At 60.2% G+C, this 21,391-nt stretch overlaps 1 protein-coding gene across 1 annotated transcript in view; it reads right to left on the minus strand.

The window, feature by feature from the left end:
* Positions 1 to 42: 42 nt before the first annotated feature.
* Positions 43 to 21,391, minus strand: part of PSD (pleckstrin and Sec7 domain containing) — a 36,361-nt gene continuing 15,012 nt past the window's right edge. The window contains exons 5-16 of the mRNA XM_064463663.1: positions 18,636 to 18,830; positions 18,043 to 18,123; positions 17,370 to 17,482; positions 16,485 to 16,543; positions 15,888 to 15,977; positions 6,359 to 6,402; positions 4,937 to 5,115; positions 4,032 to 4,102; positions 3,289 to 3,446; positions 2,802 to 2,946; positions 1,989 to 2,132; positions 43 to 1,729 (exon numbers count right to left, since the gene is read on the minus strand). Coding sequence (XP_064319733.1) covers positions 1,490 to 1,729; positions 1,989 to 2,132; positions 2,802 to 2,946; positions 3,289 to 3,446; positions 4,032 to 4,102; positions 4,937 to 5,115; positions 6,359 to 6,402; positions 15,888 to 15,977; positions 16,485 to 16,543; positions 17,370 to 17,482; positions 18,043 to 18,123; positions 18,636 to 18,830 — 1,519 coding nt within the window. The 3' untranslated portion in view covers positions 43 to 1,489. The remainder of the gene's footprint in view (positions 1,730 to 1,988; positions 2,133 to 2,801; positions 2,947 to 3,288; positions 3,447 to 4,031; positions 4,103 to 4,936; positions 5,116 to 6,358; positions 6,403 to 15,887; positions 15,978 to 16,484; positions 16,544 to 17,369; positions 17,483 to 18,042; positions 18,124 to 18,635; positions 18,831 to 21,391) is intronic.

Consider the following 21,391-nt stretch of genomic DNA (forward strand, 5'->3'; position numbering starts at 1 on the left):
GTGTGACAGCCCCTGCCCGAAGCCCTCCCGCTGTCCCCAGACCCCCCCCTGTCTGCTCCTGCAGCCATGCTCCACCACCGGCACCTCGCTCCAGACGAGCATCCTCCAGCCCAGCCCAGCGTGCTGGGGGCTGCCCCAGCCTGCCCCTCGCCTTGGAGAGGAGGGAGCGCGTGGCCACGGAAGGGGTTGTACCGCCGCTGCTGCAGCATAAGGACCTGACAGCGCTGCAGCTAAGCCTCTGCCAGCAGGCGCCGAGGCCTCAGCCATGCTTTGGAGAAGCAGCATGGGAAGGAACGCCAGCTCCAGGCTGTGCTGACCCCACAGAGCAGCAGGAAGCCCCAAGTCAACCCTGGTGCGGTGGTTCACCTTCCACTGCCAGGACCACTTACCCACTGCTATCCCGCACAGCCCGGGTGTGATGCTCACACCTGGGCAGCACAAACGGGGCCAGTCCAGGCTGCTGGGGTGGGGGTGTGGGGTGCGTCGTGAAGCACCAGCCCATCCACCCACCCATGCAGCCACGAGAGCAGCAATGGGTGCTGCCAGCCCAAGGGTGCCTGCCGGTGCCGGTGGCTGCAGGGCCATCGCGCTCTCGCTGCGTCTCGCTGGTTGCTGGTGCCGGAGCAGGGCTGGGGCACAGGCAGGAGCCCATGCTCAGCTTGCTGCAGCTTGGTCTCCCCCTGAGTCTGTGTAAAAACCTTGTGGCCTGCCCCCACAGAGCGCAGTGCCTACAGGACATGGCTGGGTTTCTGGTTTTGTTTTTGTGGGTGGTGTGGTGGTTTTTTTTTTGTTGCTTTTTTTTTTTTAAACAGTTCCCAAAAAAGCATCAAAAGTAGCCCCCCAAAAAAACCCCTCCCTGGTGCTCAGCTCGATCTGGTACTAAAAAGTGCAAAACTATCACAAAAACCGTTCAAAAGTTGTAAGAAAGCAGGGAGGGTGCAGAGGTGGCAGGGAGGAGGGCAGGTGCCATCGCCCTGGCTCCCCGGCCACCAGCCTGAGGAGAGGGGAGAGGGGACAGGCCAGGGCTGGCCCCCTCCTGTCTGCCCCCCATGGCACAATGGAGCTGGAGGAGAAGCAGCTGCTGGCTTTGTTTTGCTGTGGGTTTGTCTTTTTTCTTTATACCCACTGAAGACTTAAGCTCAGTGGGTGGGTTTCAGTTGTTTCCCACCCCCAGGGCGGGGCGGGACTGGGTCCTGCAGCCAAGCACAGGACAAGGGGCAGGAACGAGTCTGATGGGGCGGATGGTGCGAGCAGCTCCCATGGGCAAGGACCAGGGACGGTCCTGCTCTGCCACCATCTCCGGCAGAGGGGCCACGGCCCTGCCTGGCTGGTGCTGGTGGCCGAGGAAGGGCTGTCACCCCCCCACACCCACCCCCAGCTCGTGCCACAGATGAACGGACTCATGCAGGGCCTTGGCAGGACCATGGCCTCCATCCTGGCACCGGGGGGCAGGAACGGAGCTGCAGTGCAGGCAGCTGATGCCCCTTGCTTACGACTTCTGGGGGTGGCTGGGGGGCTGGCGGCCGGTGCGCTCCACGACGTTGCGCTTCACCTTGGTGCCTGTGCCAGAGGGCTCCGCACTGAGCGAGGGGCTGGAGCGGGATTTTTTCAGGCCATCGTCCTCCCCCCCTGCTGTGTCAAAGAGGGTGGACTCGAACGCTGCCAGGTCCTCGGAGCCCGCCTTCAGCTTGGCCCGCAGCAGCATGGCATAAGTGCCATAGCGGGATTTCTGGGAGGGACACAGTGCAGCAGAGAAAGGGGTTGGCAAGGTGGGCACTGCCCCTCAGCCAGCGTCCGGGGTGGGGGGGATGCTTGTGGTCCCTCCACCCCAGCCAGCATACCAGGGTGGGGGGGTGCTCGTGGCCCCAGAGCACAGCAGTGGCACAGTGTAGTTCAGCTGGTGGGGACGGGGTGGTCCCATCACTCAGGATGGCCAAGCAGGCAGGGGCAGAGGGACTGGGGGGCGGTCTGTGTGTCTCCCAGCTCACCTCAAACTCCAGGTACTCTTCCTTCTGCTTCAGCTCCTCATACTCCTTGCCCTTCACCTTCTTCTCAGGCAGCGAGGAGCGATGCTCCAGCAGCTCTGCTGACATTGTCTTGAACTTGGTCTCGTGGCTTTTTACCTGCTCCTCCTGAGAAAGGGTAGCACCACGTCAGTGTCCCGCTCTGCCCTCTGCTCTGCCCCCCGGCAGTGTGAGCCAGCTGGGGCCAGAACAGGGTTTGGTTCCCCCCACCCCCCGGCCCAGGTCTGGCCAGGATCTCAGCTTCTGGTCTGGGGTTTGGTGGGCGTTTTTGTTTGGGGGTTGTTTTTGTTTGGTTTTTTCTTTTTCAAATGGCAGACAAAAGCACAGGCCCTTGGGAATCAATCTGCTCCTGCTTCATGGGGGGGCTGCCTGCAGTTTTGAAGCAGAAGAATTTAATCCCCTGTACAACTAGGCTGGTGGGTTTTTTTAATCCTTTCTACTCTATGAATAACTGTCCTGGCAAACATGAGCACCAGCTAATCCCCCTGGCCGGTCGCCTTTCAAGGTCCTGGCCCTGGCAGGACCCTGCAAGCCGTGGTATGGGACCACGGTCTCCTCCATAGTCTGACTCCACCTCCTGTCTCCCGTCCCTGCTGCCAGGAGCCAGGCCTTGCTGCCCACCCCCCGATCTCAGCGCCTCCTTGCTCCGTGTCTCCCCAGCCACGCTCCCTCGGCCCTGTACCCCACTGGGAGGCAGCTGGACACATGGGGACAGTCCCTCCAGGAGACCCTGGGGGTCTGTCCCATGCTCCCGGCTGCCCCCACACCATGGCCCACCTGGGACAGCCTGGTGCAGGAGCTGGGTAGCAGCGGGCGGCTGAACTTCTTCTGGGAGCCGATGGCCGCGGGGAAAGGGGGTGCAGAGAACATGGCTGCCACCACATTGATGCGCGTGATCCACGAGTGCATCTGTTCAGGGTTCCTGGGGAGACAGGCCAAACCACAGATGGGCTCTGAGTGGCACTATCCATGTCACAGACAGAGGGAACTGCCCTGCAGACGAGATCTGGGCCCCCCTGGCCTGGCCCTGGCCAGCCACAGCACCCGGGGCTCTGCCTGCAGCGACTCAGGCCATTGCAAGCCCATCGGGGTGGGAAGAAGAGGAGCTGGGCAAAGCACAGCACTGGCTCTGGGTCCCTTTCCTTCCAGAAAGAGCCAGGACAGGAGAGCGCAATGTGGCCCTAAGTCCCATCGCACCCTCTGCCCCAGTCAGACCAGCCCATGCCCCAGTGTGGGCCCAGCCGGTGATCCTGGGGGGACTCACTGTGCTTGGAAGAGGAAGACCCTCCAGTCAGCTGTCCTGAGGTAGAAGACATTGGGTCGCTTGCTGTAGTCAGATGCTCGCGTGGCAAGCGAATGGTGGATGCTAATAGCGTTCTTCAGCTCCTCTTCCACCAGTGCTTTCCCTGGCTTATACTCCTCCTGTGAATCACAGGGTGTTTCAGAGCCAACTTAGGGATGCACCCCACCATGAATCAGCTGTACGAGGCCATGGGGACTGTAGGCGTGCGCTTGCAGCGGTGGGGCTTGGACATTCCCCTCCACCAGGCTGGTGCAGGCTCTGCCTCCAGCTTGTGCGATACCCATGGGGAGAGGCTGCACCACCCAGGTGCACGGGCTTGGCAACTGCACAGTGACTGTTCCCGCTGCCCGAGGCCGAGCAGCGCTCGTGCCTGCAGGAGACTGGATTTGCGGCTCAAACCCCACCCAGGGCAAAGGCGCCGGTGCCTCCTCTCTGCCCAGCCAAGCCCTCGCACGCACGGCCCTTGGACGGCAGCCGCTTTCACTGCCCAGGCTGAGCCCGAGCACCCTGGGAACAGGGATGCCACCGGGTGCCCTAGCAACGGCTCAAGCAGGCGTAGTCCTGAGTCTGCTTAGGCCAGGCTTTGCAACGCCATGTGCTGGAGCCCTCCTCTCAATGCTGTTGGGACTGCCATGCCCTCCCCGCCTCGGCTGGGGACGATCCCTCTCCCTGGCGTGGACGCAGGCGGCCCTGCTGCTGCCTACCTTCTGCAGGTAGAGAATCATCCCCTTCAGGATAGCATGGAAGGGCTTCCAGCCGCGCTTCCCTCGGGGCGCTGCCAGGGAGAAGAGAGCAGCCAAGACATCAGCCTCAGCGCTGAGCTGGGGAAAGGCGCACGCCCCCCACCCCCACCCCCACCCTCCTCCAGCCAGCCCTGCCACGGCGCACGTCACCCACCCTGGGGACAGGCGGCACGCCAGGACCGTTCCCATGCACCTGAGCCTGTGCCGGCCGCGTGGCTGGCAGATGGTGCTGCTGGCGGGGGGGCTGCCTGCTGCCTCCAGGGGCCGGCGCCGCCGCGCTCCCCCCCTCGCCGCCCGCGCTCGGCTTCACCACTGCCTCCCTGCTCGGGGACGGGGACGAGGCGGCGCTGCCCGCCAGGTAATGCTGGCTTTGGAGGGCAGCTGCATCTAATCAGATCAAGGCATTAGATGGCCAGGGGATTAGAGGGGATTTCATGGTGGAAACGGTGAACATGCATGGCAGTGCCCAACCAGCAGCAACCCGCTCGCTGTGTGGTGGTTGTTGCACCACAGGACACCTTTCTTTGTTCCTGCCATCCTGTGGCAAGGGTGCATCCCCCAGGGAGCCCACCCCAATTCCCTGCCTGCCCTCTTCCCGGCGTCATGGGCAAGGGCTGCACTGCCTGCCGCCATCTCAGCCTCTGCTCAGTCCTGATGGTGGGGGCAGGCGGGCTGGGAAAGGCTTTCAAGCTCCCCAGCCTGGGGGCTGGATTATGCCTGGCAGAGCTGGACAGAGAGGGCACAGGGGGCTGATGCTACAGTCTGATGTCATGTAGCACCTCCTCTCCCACTCCCTGTTAGGGTTTCTGGAGCTTGCCAGTGCCCCCTCGCCCAGAGTCCCTCCCATGGGCTCCCAAGGCACCTACTTTTCTTGCAGTCAGGATCAGCGTGGATCTTGCGCACTAACAGTCCATGCTTGTAGGTGGTGATGCTGGAGTCCTGGGAGAAGTCCAGAAAGGGGTTACTGCAGCTGCTGATGCGCTTGATGGACTTAGGGTTGGGGTCTGCCAGCTCTGAGAGGGACTTTCTCAGCTCCTCCTCATCTCTGCCAGGCACAGATTTGGATGGGGAAATGGTTTGTTACCTTGCTGAGGAAAGCAAACACCAAGCTGGTGCTACTTTTAGGCCTGGCTTCTCAAAGGGAGGCCATGAAAGGCAGACCAGGCTGCACAGTCTCCCATCACCACTGGAGAGCATCCCAAACCCAGTCATGCCTCTACACCCCTGCTCCTCTAGGCTGGCAGCTGAGGTGCCACCTGGCCCCTTGAAAGACAAGGCATGGGGGTGTCTGCTGCTGGCTCAGGGTGGGGGGTCCTGCCTGCCCCGGGGAGCCAGGAGCAGTTTTGGACAGGGCTGGGGCTGGTAATGGCCAAGCTGACAAGACAAGACAGGGGCTGTGGAGGAGCAGTGCCCTGGGGCTTGGCACCACCACAGTCCCCCTCGCCTGTGGTGTACAGGCTCGCAAGCAGGAGCTGGCAGGAGGAAAGGTCTAGAGGGAAACCCCCTCAAAAAGAGACCCAGGCTGTGGTCCCCACTCCTTCAGGGCAGCAGCCAGGCTATGGGGCTCAAGGCCATCAGCAAAGGGGTGCAGGCAACCCATGGAGGGTAGGTCTTGGGCAGCACTGGGGCTCTGGGTCACGGCCCATCGCACTGCGGGCAGGCTGCATCAGTGCCGCTCCCACCCCGCCCAGCAGGAAGATGTGGGAGCCCAGAGCTGCTGCCTCCCCCCTCCCTCAGACCTGCTCACTGCTAATTAAACCCCTCAGCATCTGCCGGCGTCTCCATGGCAGCAGCCTGAGCGCATTGGCTCAGCGCTGGCGGTACCGCCGGGCTGATTAATCCCCGCAGCGCGGGTGCTGCCGCTCCTGCTGCTGGAGATGGCAGCTGTGGGCGAGGGTGCAGGCACCCTGCAGGGCCCCGGCGCAGCCACAGCACCCCTAGAGCCTGCCCGCTCCCACCACAGGCATGGCTGCCAAGGCACGAAGCAACACCGAAGCGGCGGGGAGCTGGCCTCGGGCAGCCTTCCCCTGGCGTGCCGGGGAAGGGGTCCTCGTCAGAGTGCTGAGGGCAGCCAGGGGTGTGCTGCCACCACAGCAACCCAGGCACCCCCATCCCATCCCATTCCACATCCTCACAGCCATGCAGCATCGCAGCTGATGGGGTCTCTAGGGCAGGGCGATGCTCTGGCAGGGAGGGCAGCAGAGGCAAGGAAGGCCCCCAGCGCCAGCAGGATGGCCCCACTGCCCACCCAGCACCGGGCGGCAGCATCCCCTAGGAGGCATACTCACATGGCCCACTGTAGCTTCTCATTCTTGATGGAGCCGTACAGTGCCTGCAGAGAGACGAGGAGGGGATCAGCAGGGGAGTGGTGCCAGGTCAGGGGAGCTGCTCTGGGGCAGAGGGGGCACACCGGGCCAGCTCAGGGGCACTGGAGGTTAAGGCAGCACCATGGCCTGGCCTGGCCAGCTGACTGGCCTTGTTTCACAGCTACAGGTACCTTCTCCTGGGTACCACAGGACCTGCAAACCCATGCACACCCTGGGCACAGTGCTGGGGCACGGCCCTGGCTGTCTTCCCTCTCCCCTCCCTTTCTGCCTGCCCACGACTGGCACAGCGTTAGCAGTACGACAGTGAAGCGCACCAAACATTTCCAGTCCCTCAGGAGATCCACTTCTCCCCGCTGCAAGGTGTCCCAGGCTGGATGAAGGGATGGCCTTCGGGAGGCCCAGGCCCCAGGAGAGCAAGACTTCTGGCTGGACTTAGATGGTGCATGCCTGCACCCTGCTCAGCAGGACTTCAGCGTGCCCCAGTGCCTCCAGCAGCTCCATGCCACAACACACCACAGCCAGCAACCCCCCTGCCATTGACTGCCCGTCCTGGGCTGGCAGAGGCAGGCTCGTGGCAGCGCCCAGTGCCCCACAGCCATGCGATGCTCCCGTGGGATGCTGCCCAGGAGCACACTTAAATTTCAGGAGAGACTTCAGCAGGACACCGGCCCTGGACTTGCAGAGACACCAGCACACTGTCATTCGTGAAGACCTCAAAGGACCCTGTGGCTGGTCGAGGCAGGATGGGTCTGCTGCTGGGCTGCTGCTGCTTGGGGTGGCTGTGGCCTGTCCCTACGCCCTCCCCAGCACCCGCTGAGCACCCTGCCCTCCCTGCAAGCCCAAACACCACCAAGTTGAGCAAGGCAGGACCCGCTCCTTGCAGCTCAGCACAGGAACAAGCCTGCAGGAGGGTGCTCCAGGGCCCTGCTCCCAGGTGTTTGTCTGGCCTGAGCTGGGTGCAAGCCAGAAGCGCTCGGCACAGGTCTGCAGCCAAGGAGGCTCCAGAGAGGGCTTCAACACAGGGCTCACAGAGGGCTTCAGAGCAAGATCTGGAAGGCATCATCCTTGGAGGAAAATAACCAAGTCTCACACAGGCTGCTTAGGCAGCTGTCAACATCCATCACCGGGCCAGAGACTGCTGCTGAGAGAACTTGCTGGTGGCTGAGAAAGGACAACTGGAGGCGTGAAGGGGCCCGGGAAAGCTGGCCAGCACACAGGCCCCAGTGGTGCCTGGGGAAGGGACATCCATCACTTCCCCGAGAGGCACAGCAGCCAGGACGGAGCGGGGACCCAGCTCCTCCTGCACTTCCCTGTCAGGGAGACACTGGTGCAGCATCAGCTTGTTTCTGGGAGGATGAAAGGGATCACCCCAATCTGCAGGCAGGAGGCTGGGTTCACTTGTCTCCTGGGAAGACAGGAGGCTCACGGAGGGGGTAAGGCCTCAGTGCCCAAGAAGAGATGAGACCCCAGCCCCATTTGTGCAGCCCCGGCACTGAAGGGGCAGGATGCTGAGGTGTGAGCAGGGGGTACCTGCCGGAGGGCTGGCAGCGATGTGGCCAGAGGAGCATGGGTTGCAAAGAAACCTAAAGAAGAGCCTGGGAGAAAAACCAACCCAAATTCCTGCAGAGCACAACCTGGGAGCAGAGCAGGGGGAGAAGCAGGCATCTCAGAGCAATGTGAATGATAAGGAATTGCCACGGAAAACAGAAGGGAAGGGATCTTACTCACTGCCAGGGATACAGCATAGAGATGCTGAGAACCAACAGACACATAAAAGAGACTGGAAAACTGGCACAGAGAAGTGGGGACTGAAAACTGCAGAAAAGCTCCTTGGAAAGAGCAGGTAGGACAGGACGCGTGGCTTGGCTTCCACCCGGCTCAGTGACAGTACAGAGGGGGTGCAGAACCTGCCCCTAAGGGAGGGAGACATGAGCCAACTGAGCGGAGATTTTGGAGGACAGAGCGAGGTGCTGCACTGCAGGGGGCCACAGCCCCCAGGCCCCCAGCCCCACACACGGCTTGCGGGAGGATTGCTGCTAAATGCCGAGTGAACGAGCTGATGTCAGAAGATGCTTGGGGAGTAATTCCGGCTGGCACAGTGCTGGAGAACAGCCCAGCAGAGCACCACGCTACAAAAACCTGGGCTCTGGGACTGTCACAACACACTTCAAAGGCTGAACTGCCTTGTGGCTTCAAAGGGCTCCAGTCACCCTGCTACAAGCCCCAACAGCATCCCACAAGCCTGCCGTGGGCAGGAGCTGCCAAGTACCCCCACCTCAGACGGGGAGCAGGGGGATGGTGGAAGGCAAACACGAGGGCTGGGGGGATTAAGAGGGCAATGCAAATCTTTATGTCTGCACTTAAATCCTGCCAAGACTCTGCTTGGCTAAACGCCACCCCCAGCTGACACCAATCTTGGGAACAAAGCTGGTGGACTCAGCCTAAGTCCTAGCTGAGACGATGCACTCCAGCCACAAAGCCCATCCTGCGTTTCTGGTCCGGTGGCAGCCCCGTGGTAGTCCCACCACCCACCAGTCCACTAAGCTCCAGGCTCTTTGGTGCACAGACTGTTTCTGCTGGGGAAGCACAGGTGGTGCAGGCTCCTGAAGCCTAACTCACAACCACATCATCAGAGACCAGAGACGCCAGTTTCATCGCTCAGCGGGTCCCTCTCGCCAGGCTGTCTTTGTTCTGTGGATTCATTCCCCCTAGGCCGAAAGAACGGCACCTCTTGGCAGATCCGAACTTGCAAGCACTGCCCAAAAGCAAGCGGGGCGCTGGCCCCATGCCACCGCAGCCAGCCCCAAGTGTGGTTGGGGGGTTTTTTGTCATCGCTGGGTTATGAGCTCACTGCTGCAGCACGCAGGGCTGGCCAGCTCTGCCCTAGACATGCACAATGCCAAACAGACCTAGGAATATACTGTCCCAGGGGATTTCTAACTGAACCAACGTCTTTCTTTGGTGCCCTCCCTCCCAAAAAGAGGCTGAGAGGACGTCCCCAAGTCCTGCTCCAGCTGCACTGGGCAAGAAGCTGGTGACTTCGATGCTCCAGCCCAGCCTTAGCACCAGCCCTGCTGGGGATGGTCCTACACAAGCAGGGTAGGAAGAAGACATCTCCCTTCAGCTCCCCAGCTAAGAGCAGACCAGAGGGGAGATCCAGTGCTCATCTGGGGAGCTGGGCAGCAAGCTGGCCCGGACACAGCTTTGGCACAGACTGGACTGTACTAAGGGCTGTAGCCCAGCACTCAAGTAACAGAGGAGGGTTAAGGCAGGAATTTGGGCATCCAGCAGAGGGTTTTAACCCTTTCTGGGGTGCCTCTTTTATGGATCATAACTCTTATGGACACATCCCCTTTCCAGTCTGCTGGTTCCTGTGCTAAGCAATATAGAGCTCAGCTCTCAGCACTGCAAGAAGCGCAGGTCAGGGCTCCCCTTCCTCCAGTCAGCCCTGTGACCAGCTACAGCTTGTATGACATTCTGCAAGACAGACTTTACAGCCACCAAGCACCCTGCCTGCAGTCATTCTCCCTCTCTCTGTGCCTGGCAGCATTTCAATACAAGAGCTCAATTGCTGGCTTTTCCCAACTTTTCCTTCGCAAAATATCTTTCCCTACACCCATCCACAAAGTGTGGATACAAAGAGCACTGTCAGATCAGGGACATATATCAGTGGGAACCGTACCTGTGTTGGGTCCCTTATTCACCTCCACGTCCCCCCCCTCCACCCGCCGCTGCCTGCCCAGCACGCACAACCCATGCACAAGAACAACTCATCAGCTGGCACGCATACCCCGTGTCCCCCACTCCCCTCCCCGCAGAGGGGCTCCTACACACACAGAGCAGAGTGACTTGGGGACAGACTTTTTCCCCGTTGGGTGGGCTGCCACAGGGACAGTGTCCTGTGCGTCACCTTTTGCCCTGCTGCAGGCAGCAATAGCAGGCAGCGGAGGACAGCTACCCATCCCTGCCCCACGCTTTTGACTCAGCAACATCAAAAGCTGCACCAACATCTTTTAAAACATTCCTTGCCCAGCCTGCCACCCACCCCCCAGATGGCAGACCCCTCTATCCCTCCCAGCGCAGCCCCACAGTGCGGGAAGCAGCGCTCAAGCATCTCCCTTCCAACTGCATGCTTCTATCCGAGTGCGTCACATATTAATGCTGCCCCCAGACCGTACTGCACTATGACGGCATCGCCGCCTGTCACAGCCCTGATAGCCCCACGGGGCTGGTTTTGACCACAGAGGCAGCCCAGGCGCCTCTGGGGTACCCTCGCCTGCTGCGCCCCAGCCTGCCTGCAGCACAGGGGCGGGTGAGGACTCTTCTCTCACTGCTACGCCAGAGGCAGGCACCCAACCGAGGTATGATGCGCTCAGAGACAGCCTGTTAGCTTCTCCCCACCTAGGATCGATGCCCACCAGCGTAACACCTCCAAAACGGATGCCAGCTCGCAGCGAGCAAGCCCTTGGCAGCAAAAAGCCCTTTTCTCTCCAGGCAGCCACTCCTTCCTCCCCAGCTCCGCTCCGCTGGGGGCCGGGGCTGCGGAGCTGCCCCTCCGCGGTGCCTCGCGGGTCTCCCCGCCACCCCAGCCCGGTGCCCGTCTGCCCGGGCCGGGCTGGCACGGCTCGGCGCAGCCCTTGGCGGAGAGCCCGCAGAGCTCGTCACTTCAGCTAAGCCGGAGGGCTGGTCCCAGCGGTACGGCTCTGTCCTGGATTCTTCTCGCAGCTGTGTTTTCGAGCAAGCGTTGCTGTCAAGCCATCGTAAGCGGCGCAATGTCACCCGGGTCCCGCCGCGCTCGGGGTGGGATGGCGGTGGGTGGCGGGGTTGGAGACGGGGACCCCCGGGCGGAGGGGGCCGGTGGGGACCCACGTCCCTAGGCGGCGGGCAGGGAGCTGGGGCTGGCCGCTCGCTACACCCATGCCAGGGCTGGGGCACTCGCAGCGGGCGGGCCGGCGGCTGTCCGAGCGTGTGCCCGTCCGTCCGTCCGTCCGCGTCCCCGCCGGAGAGCAGGGCGCTGCGCATCCCCCCGCCCTCCCCGGAGCCCGCCGCTTACCGGCTTCTTCTTGCGGCGGCTCTGGAGGCGACTGACTACCAGGTCGGTGTAGAGCACCGGCTTGAGGGTGCGGGAGCGCTGGGGCCAGCCGTAGCAGAAGGTCTCCACGCCGCGGTAGTTGCGCCCGTAGCGCACCGAGCACATGGAGCGGGACCGCATGCGCCCCGCGCTGCTGTTGATGCTGTTGACGCCGATCATCCTGGGGGGAGGGGTGGGGGCGGGGGGCGGCGGGGTCCCGGCGGCCCTGCCTGCCCCTGCCCCTGCCCGCCGCGGCCCGCTCCGCCGCCGCCGCCGCCGCCGCCTGTTGAAGCCGGGCCGGGCCGGGCAGGGCTCGGCGGCGGCTGCCCGAGGGAGGCGGGGCCCCGCCCCGCCCGCCGCAGCCAATGGCGACCCGCGGCGCCGGGCCGGGCCGGGCCGGGCAGTGGGACATCGCCCCCGGTGCTGCCCCCGGTGCTGCCCCCGCGGGCCCCCCCTGGCGCCTCTCCGCCCCACAGGGGAGGGCGGGAGCAGGTGGCTGGACGCTCATGGGGCTGGGGGGGCAGCGGTGGGGTGGGGACGCCTCACCCCATTCCCCCGGGCTCCACCGGGCAGGCGGCACCCCCGCAGCTGGGCAGGCTTCAGGGCTGCTGCTGCAGCCCAGCCTGCACCAGGGACCTCCAAAGGGCTGAGCTGGCAGGGGATCTCAGACCTTCCACTTTCAGTGCCCGCCCCACACTTAACCTGCCTGCCCGTTCCTTTGAGGTCAGGCCTGAAAAATCAGTAGCTAGAGCCACCCAGCTGGGTAAGGGCAGGATGTAGATGCTCCAGAGAGCTCTTCCCGTGAAGCAGCAAAGGGCTGGGCATCCTTGCAGAAGGCACGAGGATCGATGTGTAATTTAGTTAGGCTTGACCGAGTAGGTGATGCGGCTAGCAGAGAAGGGGAAATTTTCCACTCTGTCCTGACTGATTGGCCTAGTGATTGCTGGGCAAAACAGGTGAGGAGAGCACAAGGATGCCCAGGCCATCAGACATACTGGGCTACCCGAGGCCTGGGGGAGACAGGGGCAGCATATCGCTCCCAGGCTAAACAGGCCAAAAAAAACCCCCCAAAACCCACCAAACCCAGGGATTAGACTGAGCAAGTGTTCCTGAGATTATAGCTCAGAGGTGGGAGCCAGGGCTTTCTTCCCACATTTCTAATCACTCACCCAGCACTCTGAGCATCTGAACCCTGCTGTTGTGCCTCCAAAGTGGAAGGTGGGGACCATCCTACCTTCCTCCCCCAGGGATCCAACTGCATTACCAGGCTTAATTCATTAACATCTGTGAAGTGCTCCCGCTCCTAGGCTGGAAGGCAGCACAGATTTGGCTCACACCTGCAATCGCTAAGCAGCACCAGGGAGAAATGTGCGCTGATTTGGCCCTATTGTGTTGCTACCAGCCAGCAAAGCACAAGGTTAAGCTAAAAGAGTAAGAAAGATGGGGGCAGAGCTAAGGCTCTGCAAAGTGATCAATCATGTAAAGGTCAAATCCACATCTGAAATGTAACAGACAACCATCAACAGTGAGTGAAATCCCAGGGGGCCTGGGCTAAAATCACACTGACAAGAGAAGAGCAACAGCTCAAGGGCTAACCAAAATACCACCAGCTCCAGGACGTCCCACTTCACCTCCTTCCTTGCGGGGTGGGCAGCTGCCTTCATTTGGCCACAGGAGCTTGGGTCCAATTTGGCAGGCTTGGGCATCCTCAGGCATGGCATTATATGGGTTCTTATATTCCTGGCATGGCTCCCTGTCCCAGTGGGGAGGACAGCTGAGTCAGAGAGCAGGGCAGCCCTGCCTGCAGAGTACGATTCTCCAGGGGAGCCTTCAGAGCAGAGGGAAGGGCTTCCAGCAGCAGCAGCTGCGGGCCAGTAAGGCATCGCTGCCTTAGCCCCAGCAGCATGAGCATGGCAGGGCACGGCGAGGCACTGCCAGTGAGGGGGACGTGGTGCTCAGCTGTGAAAGCACAAGCTTTGAAGTGTTTTCATTTCTTCTGCATAAAACTGGGATTGTTTACATGTAGTATCTAGTAGCAGATAAAGTTCTTGTCTGACTCAGGCTGCCACCTGCTCTCAGCCATCGTGCTGCATTTGTCTTGGGACTCCCCACAGCCCAAGACAAGGCGAGCACCTAGGCTCACTGCAGGTCTATTCCTGATGCAGTCCCCAGAGCCACAGGGGATGGTGGCCTTGTGCCTCCTGCACCCACCGAGGTCCTGCCCTGCTGTCCCTGTGAGTGCTGTGGGTGGGGGGCCACATCAAGCCCTCCAGCTCTGAAGCCTGCGGGGCAGCAGCCCGCGCTATCTCCTCAGGCAGGCTTGGAAGAGTCCCCAGGATCCTTCTTCTTCACTGCTGGAGCTGCCCAAGACCTAGCCCAGAGCTCCTCTGAAGCCTGCCAGCCCTTCCCCTCCCCTGCTGCCCTTAGGAAACACATGTGCTCCCGGAGGGCTAAAATAAGCCAACCAGCCACGCAGCACACTTGCACAGAAGCCTCAGTCCCCAGGTATGACCCACCAGCCAGGTCTGCCGAGGAGGCAGCATCCTACCCAGGGTCACAGGACTAGCACAGGCTGCCGCAGGGAGGGCAGCGGGAGACGCTTTCCCCATTTCTCTGCCCCCTGACCCTTTGCGGGGATATAAGCACCAAGCAGCCGAAAGTAGTGGGCAGAAAGGAGAGGGTGTCTTCTCCAGCTCAGCCTGGCAAAGGCTGCCCAGGAGAAGCACAGCCCTTCGGGAGCCTTTCCTTGCCTCTCCCCAGCACAGGGTGACAGCGCTTTCCCTATCTCAGCCGTCCCGGGACCCCACTCCCTGCATGGGCAGGGGCTCCCTGAAGTGGAGCGGTGCTTCAGGCGAGGAGCTCCAGCTTGCCCCACACATGGTTCCTTGCGCTGCCTTTTGCTCCCCCTCCCCAGCACGGCTCCTGTACAGAGGCGGCTGAAAAGCGGCGGTGGGAAGCACAGCAGCTGCAGAGGGAACAGGCCATTTTTAGCAGAGCAGCCTCCCTGCTGCTGGGCTGCGGGCAGAGCTGTGCAGGGCTGTGCTGCAGCGCTGCAGCCTCCCCGCGCTGCCTCACACCCAGCAGAAGTCTCGGCCCCTACCCATGAGAGAAAGCCTGTAGCTTCGTGGCGCCTGCTACCCTATTTCCCCACTGGCTGGGATCTGATGGGATAACTTCATCTTGCATGTTTAAACTGCCAGTGCTTTTGGGGGTGAAGTTTAACAGGGATGTGGCAGTGCCTGAAGTGGGGGTACCTAACTGTGGGGTGCTGGGGGCTGCAAAGGGGACACACCAAGGAGCCTGCGGAGCTCAGATGCTCCAGGGCTCAGCAGCACTAAAGGGCAGGGGTTCAGGGTCTTAATTTTGGATGTTTCTATTCCATTTCGGGTGCGTAAAGTCTTTTCTGGATCTGGGTTTAAAATTAGAGGAGAATTTTTCCTGAGTAACTCCTTTTACTGGCAAAGCGTGGGTTGAGAGGGAGGACAGACCTATTGAGAGCTGCTGGTAACCCCTTAATGATGGGGTGAGCGACACAGCCAGGAATAGGCCCGCAGAGGCTGAAAAGGGAGCTCAGCTTTTCACCCTCCATTGCCTGTTTTCATCAACCATCTCCCCCTCGTTGTGGCTCCGGAACCCTGCGGGAACCCATCTTCCACATTGCAAGTATTTGCCAACTGTAGTGCTTCACCAACAGCAACAGTTTCTGCCCAGCAGGTCCCATGGGAGCTAATCCTAATCCCAGGGCCTGAGATGGGGAGAGAGCAGCTCAGAAAATCTCCCCAGGAACAGGCGATGCCGGAGAAGTGCAGCGGCCTGAGGTTGGAGGTCCTCGCTGAATGCTGTCCTCCCTGGCCAAGCCCTGCTGGGAACTGGGTCAGGCAGGGAGAAGGCAGGAGCCCCCCTGGTCACACCAGTGCAGTGAATTCCCAGCTCTGGGACTTTAATCACCAGCCCACCCTCCCCATCACCATGCCTTGCCCATATCACCAGAAACGTTCCCTCTGCCACCAGAGATAGCTCCAGTCCCAGGGCCTGGCCACAGCTTTGGGCTCCAGTGCTCCAGAGAGCCAGGAAGGGCTGAGTACCATGGGGTCAATGCCAGGAAACCTCTGGCTGCAGCTGGGCAAACCAACCCTAGTAAGGTGGCCCTGCACATGCTCCCTTGCCTGTGATGCAGGCAGAGCAAGAGCAGTTAGAGCATCAGGACCGCAGCCGGAGCTCTGGTGTCCTCCTGGGGGAATGGGGCAGCCCGTGTTCCCCTCAGCAAGGCAGGAGGAAAGCTGCGGGCCGAGGCACTGCCACCATTCCTGCATGAGGATAGACACATTCTCAGCATCCCATGGTCATCCATGTGACCCCACCCAATGCTCTTGCTTTTGCTCCTGCTGCTTGCTGGCCAGGGAGAGCAACCAAATTTACCTTGAGCAGCTCCTTGGGGAAGTCAGTGCCTCCGTTGAGCCCCTCCAAGTTGCCAATGAAGTCGGAGCAGGACATTCTCTTCCCAATGTTCTGGGGGAGCGAAACATGGGGGGTTACCTCCAGGCCAGGGGGGCGGTGCTAGCAGAAGCAGGTCCCACAGCCCAGGAACAGACCCTCACCCATCTTTGCCATGGGGTGAGGGATGAGCCAAGTCTCAGGGGGCTGCTTGAAGGTGTGGGGAAGCTGCTGGCTTTGCCTAGGCTCTAGGAGTCTTAAATAGCCTCCTTTGTTCTAAGTTGGGTGCTACCTGCTCCCATGGCAGCTAGTTTTGGAGTATCATTCCCACCCTCTCTCCCGGTCCACTTTCCCCTTCTGTCCTCATCCCACCTCCACATCTTCCAGCTCAGCACATCTCCTCCAAAGCCCCACTCTCTCCTCCACCAGCTCCCTCTCCCACTCATCCTTTCTCCCCTCTCTCCTCCCCAGACACATTAAGGGTGACCAGCCTTCGCAAGTCCAGGGTCCCACACCTGCGGTTCAGGGCAGTGGGGAGAGACAGTGCAGGGACAGATGGGGCTGATGGCAGTGGGGACTTACGTGTCCATGCAGATCTGTGTTTAGCAGCATCAGGGCGCAGGTGAGGGTGTGGGCACCGTCTGCAGCACAAGCACAGGACAGGAATTAGGGCCCTTGGCTTGGCCCTGCAGCTGGTGCTCCAGCCCCTCAGCGTCTCAATCAGGGCACAGGGGGTCTAAGCCCCCCAAGACAGCCCCGAGCCTGCTCTTCCACCCCAGGCACGCGGGGCACACAGCAGTCAGCGTGATGCTGGCAGCACATGGGCAAGTAGGTGGGAGGCCACTGAATTAAAGCTGGTCCCAAACCTGAGCATACAAACTCCCTTCCAAGCCTGCAGCCCCTTCAGCCAGGCAGCGATGCTGCAGATAATCCTGCAGAGCTCCTAGCACGGCAAGGTGGGACCGGCACAGCCCTCTGCTAGCCAGGCAGCCCAAACCTCACCTGCCCCAGAGCCAGCCCAGAGCAGACCCAGCATGTGAATGCACACAAGAGAGGCGCAAAGACGTGAAACAGTACAAAGTGGGTGTCTGTGCCGCCCCGAGTGCTGGGCACCCAAGTTTTCTCACCTGGCTATTCCCTGAGTCGAGGGTCTGAGAGCTGGGGTCTATTTGGTGAGGAAGGCCTTCTCTCGCCTCTTGTGCTATCTGCTCAAGGTCAGAATTAAGGATGGGTTGAGCCCTAGTTATGCATGATCCAACTGGAGCAGGTTTGTTTTTGTTTTTTTCAAAAAAATCTAAAACATCTGTCATTTGAGGGAGATGAGAGCTCCATGACTGGGGCTCTCTCCTAAGGCATCAGTACAGGCTCTCAGCCTGCTCTCTGGTTTCAGTTTGAGCACCTTCACCGAACTGATGAACATATGCGCTTGCTTGAAACACACACACATGGACACACACAGTTTCTTACCCTCTGAAGAGATGGCATTGGGATTACACTCGTAATAGCGCTGGGAAAAATGAGCCAGCACTCGCTCTCGCTCTTGCGTCTCTCCCATCAGGGCCAGCTCCTTCAGAAAGGACCTGAAGAAGCAGCAGCAGCAGCAGCATTGGTCACACTTGAAGCCCACCAGCAGCCTCTCCAATCCACCTTGTGCAGCAGTGGAGCGGTACTTTCTGCTCTGGAGACCCCCCTGTGTGTCAGATGAGGCCCTGCCATCGCCCATCCCTCCCAACCCACTGCAGGACTCTCCTCTAATCCCACGGCATCACACTCGGCCGGCACAGTGCAGAGAGCTACAGCTGGCCCTGGGCATTACGTTTGGGAAGGAGGCTGGGCTGACACCAAGAGGCTCTGGGCTTAAGGCCTGGAAACCCAGTCCTAGGTGAACCTGACTGTTACCCAACTGCACTGACTGGTGAGCTGAGACCAGGAATGTTCTTTTGCAGTTGTGTGGCTGAGACCACCGTGGGACTCAACCCCCACCAGATAACAGGTAAGGGACTCTCCAGGTGGGAACCGTGGGGTCTCCTTGCTCCTGCAGATCCCTGTGTGGGTGCAAAGCTGCAGAGGGCATGGTCTGCTGGGATCCCACTTGGGTGGCCGCCACACATGCACGCACGTACACTCACTCAGCTCTGACCTGAGAGCCTGGTCCAGGCTCATTCCCGTGAACACAAAGAACTTCAGATATTCCCCCGCCACCATCTTGCTGAACTCGTTGCTGAAACAGAAAAGGGGGGAGAGAGAGTGGGATCAACCAGACCATGGGAACAGCAAAAGGCACACAGGGCTGGGGGGATTCCAGGAGGCTGGGGGCTCCCCAGGGCTGTGGGAAGCATGCTGGGGACAGAGGCACCCCCCACCCCCATGAAACTCAGAGGAGTCACCCACAGATCCAGTGGGAACACTGGGCATGTAGGAGAAACCTGGAGAAGCTAGAGCTGGAAGGGCCCACGAGAGGTCAGCTAGCTGTCCCCCTGCCCCGACACCTTACTGAGGCATCCAAGATGCAGTCATGGTAGGAAAATACCAAAACCTGGATGTCTCAGGTTTTAAGACCCTTAGAGGGAACACCTGTACCAGGTGTTTCAGCCACAGGGAGTGGGCTCTGGGGTCCCTGCCAGCTATTCCCTGCCAGCTCGGTGACCTGCAAGGGCAACTGCTGTGGATACACCACGGGTACAGGTGGGCCCCTTGCAGAACGGGCCATTCCTTGCGAATACCCACACGTACTTCTTCCCCAAGTGACGGGCCACATCTGCTTTTTTAAAGCCATCCAGGTTGTAGAGCCTCTTGGCCAGGCGTTTGGCAGCCTCCAGGTCAGCCTTGTGCCCGTTGGAGAGGGTGTCTGTGCTGCCCAGGGCCAGCTGCTCCACACTGTCCATCTCCGAGTCCGAATCTGAAACGAGCTGGCTCAGGGGGTGGTCGCTGCAATGGGAAGGGACACTCCACGTTAGCCTGCCTACAGATCCTGTCCTTGTTCAGCTTCTCGGGAAACGCTTTGGAAACCGGCTACTCACTGCTGGGACCCAGGTTCAACAACACTGATTGGAGACACTCCAAGGTCAGGTCTGGGAGCTAAGGAAAGGTTTGGGGATGCAGCTGGAGGAGAGGTGGGGTGACAGGACAGCTCCAGTGACTGATGACAGGAGCAAGGCACCTAAACCCACATCCAAACTGGATATGGAGAGACAGGACAACTGCTCCAAAGTCCCCCACCCTGAGCCTGTGAAACTGCATGTGTGGGCTCTAGCTCTGCCAAGTTCTGCTGTAGCAGAGACTTGGAGCAGCAACATGTGCACATCACATGCTGTCCTACAGCTCCACACTCATTTTTTAACCTGGACAAACTCCTTGTGCTGTTGTTGAGCACAGTTTCTACACAAGACAAGACAACTATAATTCCTTCACTCGCCTCTTCCCACCCACCAACTTCAAAGCGCTTCACAGAAGGGAAAACTGAGGCAGAGAGGGCGAAGTCAAAGGAAACCCTCCCCAGCCTCCCAGCTCACGGTGGGGTGTACTGTCTTCTTCAGGCTGCCCATTAGCTCTCAGCCCACCATGCCTTAAATGGCCACGTTAGGAGACGCTCTTGGCTTAGCCCCCAAAGCAGTCTGACTCAGCAGCACAGAAGTTATCCCAACCAAAAAACTGGTTGAATCTAATCAACAACGAACGTTAAGCAACTCTGACCTCACTCAAATTTTCTGGCAGCCCTCACAATGTTCCAGTCTGATTTATTTTTAAAAGTCTCTAATTGAGTTTTAAGAGGCCTCCTCTCCTGAGCCAATTACCCAGGCCAAACTCCTTGAGGCTCTGCTTCTTCCACGAAGGACGAGCCTCGCTGCTTAGCACTGCCTGTCCCAGGGGAGCCCTGCGCAGCACCGACAGACCGCCCCGTGCCTTGGGGGGCTCTCAGGTGCCTTCCTCCCAGCATCCCCAGCGGGCATGCAGTGGGGGAAGCTGTTCTGTGCTCAAACCTGTGGGCCAGACACCTCCCTGGTGAAAGCGGCTCCCCAATGCCCTGCAAGTCCCCAGGGAGGTACAAGCCAAGTGCATCACTGCTGAGCTTGGCAGTGCCAGGCAGTGATTGTGGTAAGACCTGGATGGGTAAGCCAGGGCTCATTTGGCCCCAGACCTCCCCAGGGGGCCTGCCCATCACCCCATGCCACCCTGGAAGGAGCAGCCACGAGAGTGGCCACAAGGTCCCTAGGAGTGCACCAGCTCTGAGTCTGCCTGCTCCGGGGAGCTGCGCTGGGGAGGAGACTTCCAGCATCACCATCCGCACCACCAGCACACCCCATCCTGCAGGCACGCCCCCCCCACACCTGCCTAAAACCTCTCTTCCTCCCAGAATAGGATGGTTGTACCCAAAGGTGCCACTGGCATGAGCCCTGCTGCCCCCCAGCTGTGCCTGCACTGCCTGGCAGGGCCAAAGTCACCCCAGGGAGCACCCGACAGCAGAGTAGGCTGGGTGTTGTTGGGCCAGTGCTGGGCACACATGGTCCCACTTCAGCTCCTTGTGTGGCTGCAGCTGCTGTGCCCTCAGCCAAGGAAAGGGCTCACAGGCTCTTTGCTTCCCAGCAGCACAGAGGATGAATTCATCCCAGCAACTGGCACCTGCCAGCCATGGGTTGTGGTGGCTGTATTTTCTGCTGAAACCCTGTCTGCTGTCACAGGGGCACGGGCACCATCCGCTTCCCAGTCCAGCAGCTCCAAGGCCACTTTTACAGACATAGGCTGAGCTACAAAACTCAAAGCCACTCCTGCACCACTCTCCATGCTCTAGCTGCACCTCCAGAGCGAGCAGCTGCTCAGTCACCCTCTGAAGGCCTTTTCATTCTTCTCAACCACCATCACTAAAAACTCCTGATACCCTTCTGGACCTTGTCTGTCCTGCCTGAGAGGTTGTCCTCCCTCACACGGCCAGTTCCCGGAGCCTCTGGGGGCAAACCTAGAGTTCTGAGTCTCCCCCCATGACCTCTCTTCCCAATCTGTGGTCCTCACCTTTCCTGCCTAGTGCTGAGCATCTAGGCATGGGGCCATGTACAAAACCTCTCTTGTCCTTCAACACCTGTATCTCCCTGTAGGCTCTCAACCTGTGGCTGCAATTCTTGCCTTGCTTCTTGCAATGGGCATGCAGGGATCACAGCCTGGGTCTCAAAGCAGCTCTACCAGCAGGATCTACTGTCCCCGCACTCACCAAGTCCCCAACTGATTTGGGGTTTTATATCAGCAACGCATAACCTTGCTCTCAGGATGAGGTACTATCCATCCATGCTGAAACAGGTTTTCTTCCAACACTCAAGCCACTCATGCTGTTAAATACAGACCATCAGCCTTGATAGGCTGGGAGCACCCCATTCATGGCATCCATCTGTCACCACTCAAAGCCCCAACTGGCTTGGAGAACGTGCAGCTTAAAGAGAGAAAACTTAGAGCCCAATTTGCAAGCAAATGGAGAACAGAGCAAAGAGACACGACCATGT

The sequence above is a fragment of the Phalacrocorax carbo genome, chromosome 12, assembly GCF_963921805.1.
Source record: "Phalacrocorax carbo chromosome 12, bPhaCar2.1, whole genome shotgun sequence".
Classification (NCBI taxonomy): Eukaryota; Metazoa; Chordata; class Aves; order Suliformes; family Phalacrocoracidae; genus Phalacrocorax; species Phalacrocorax carbo.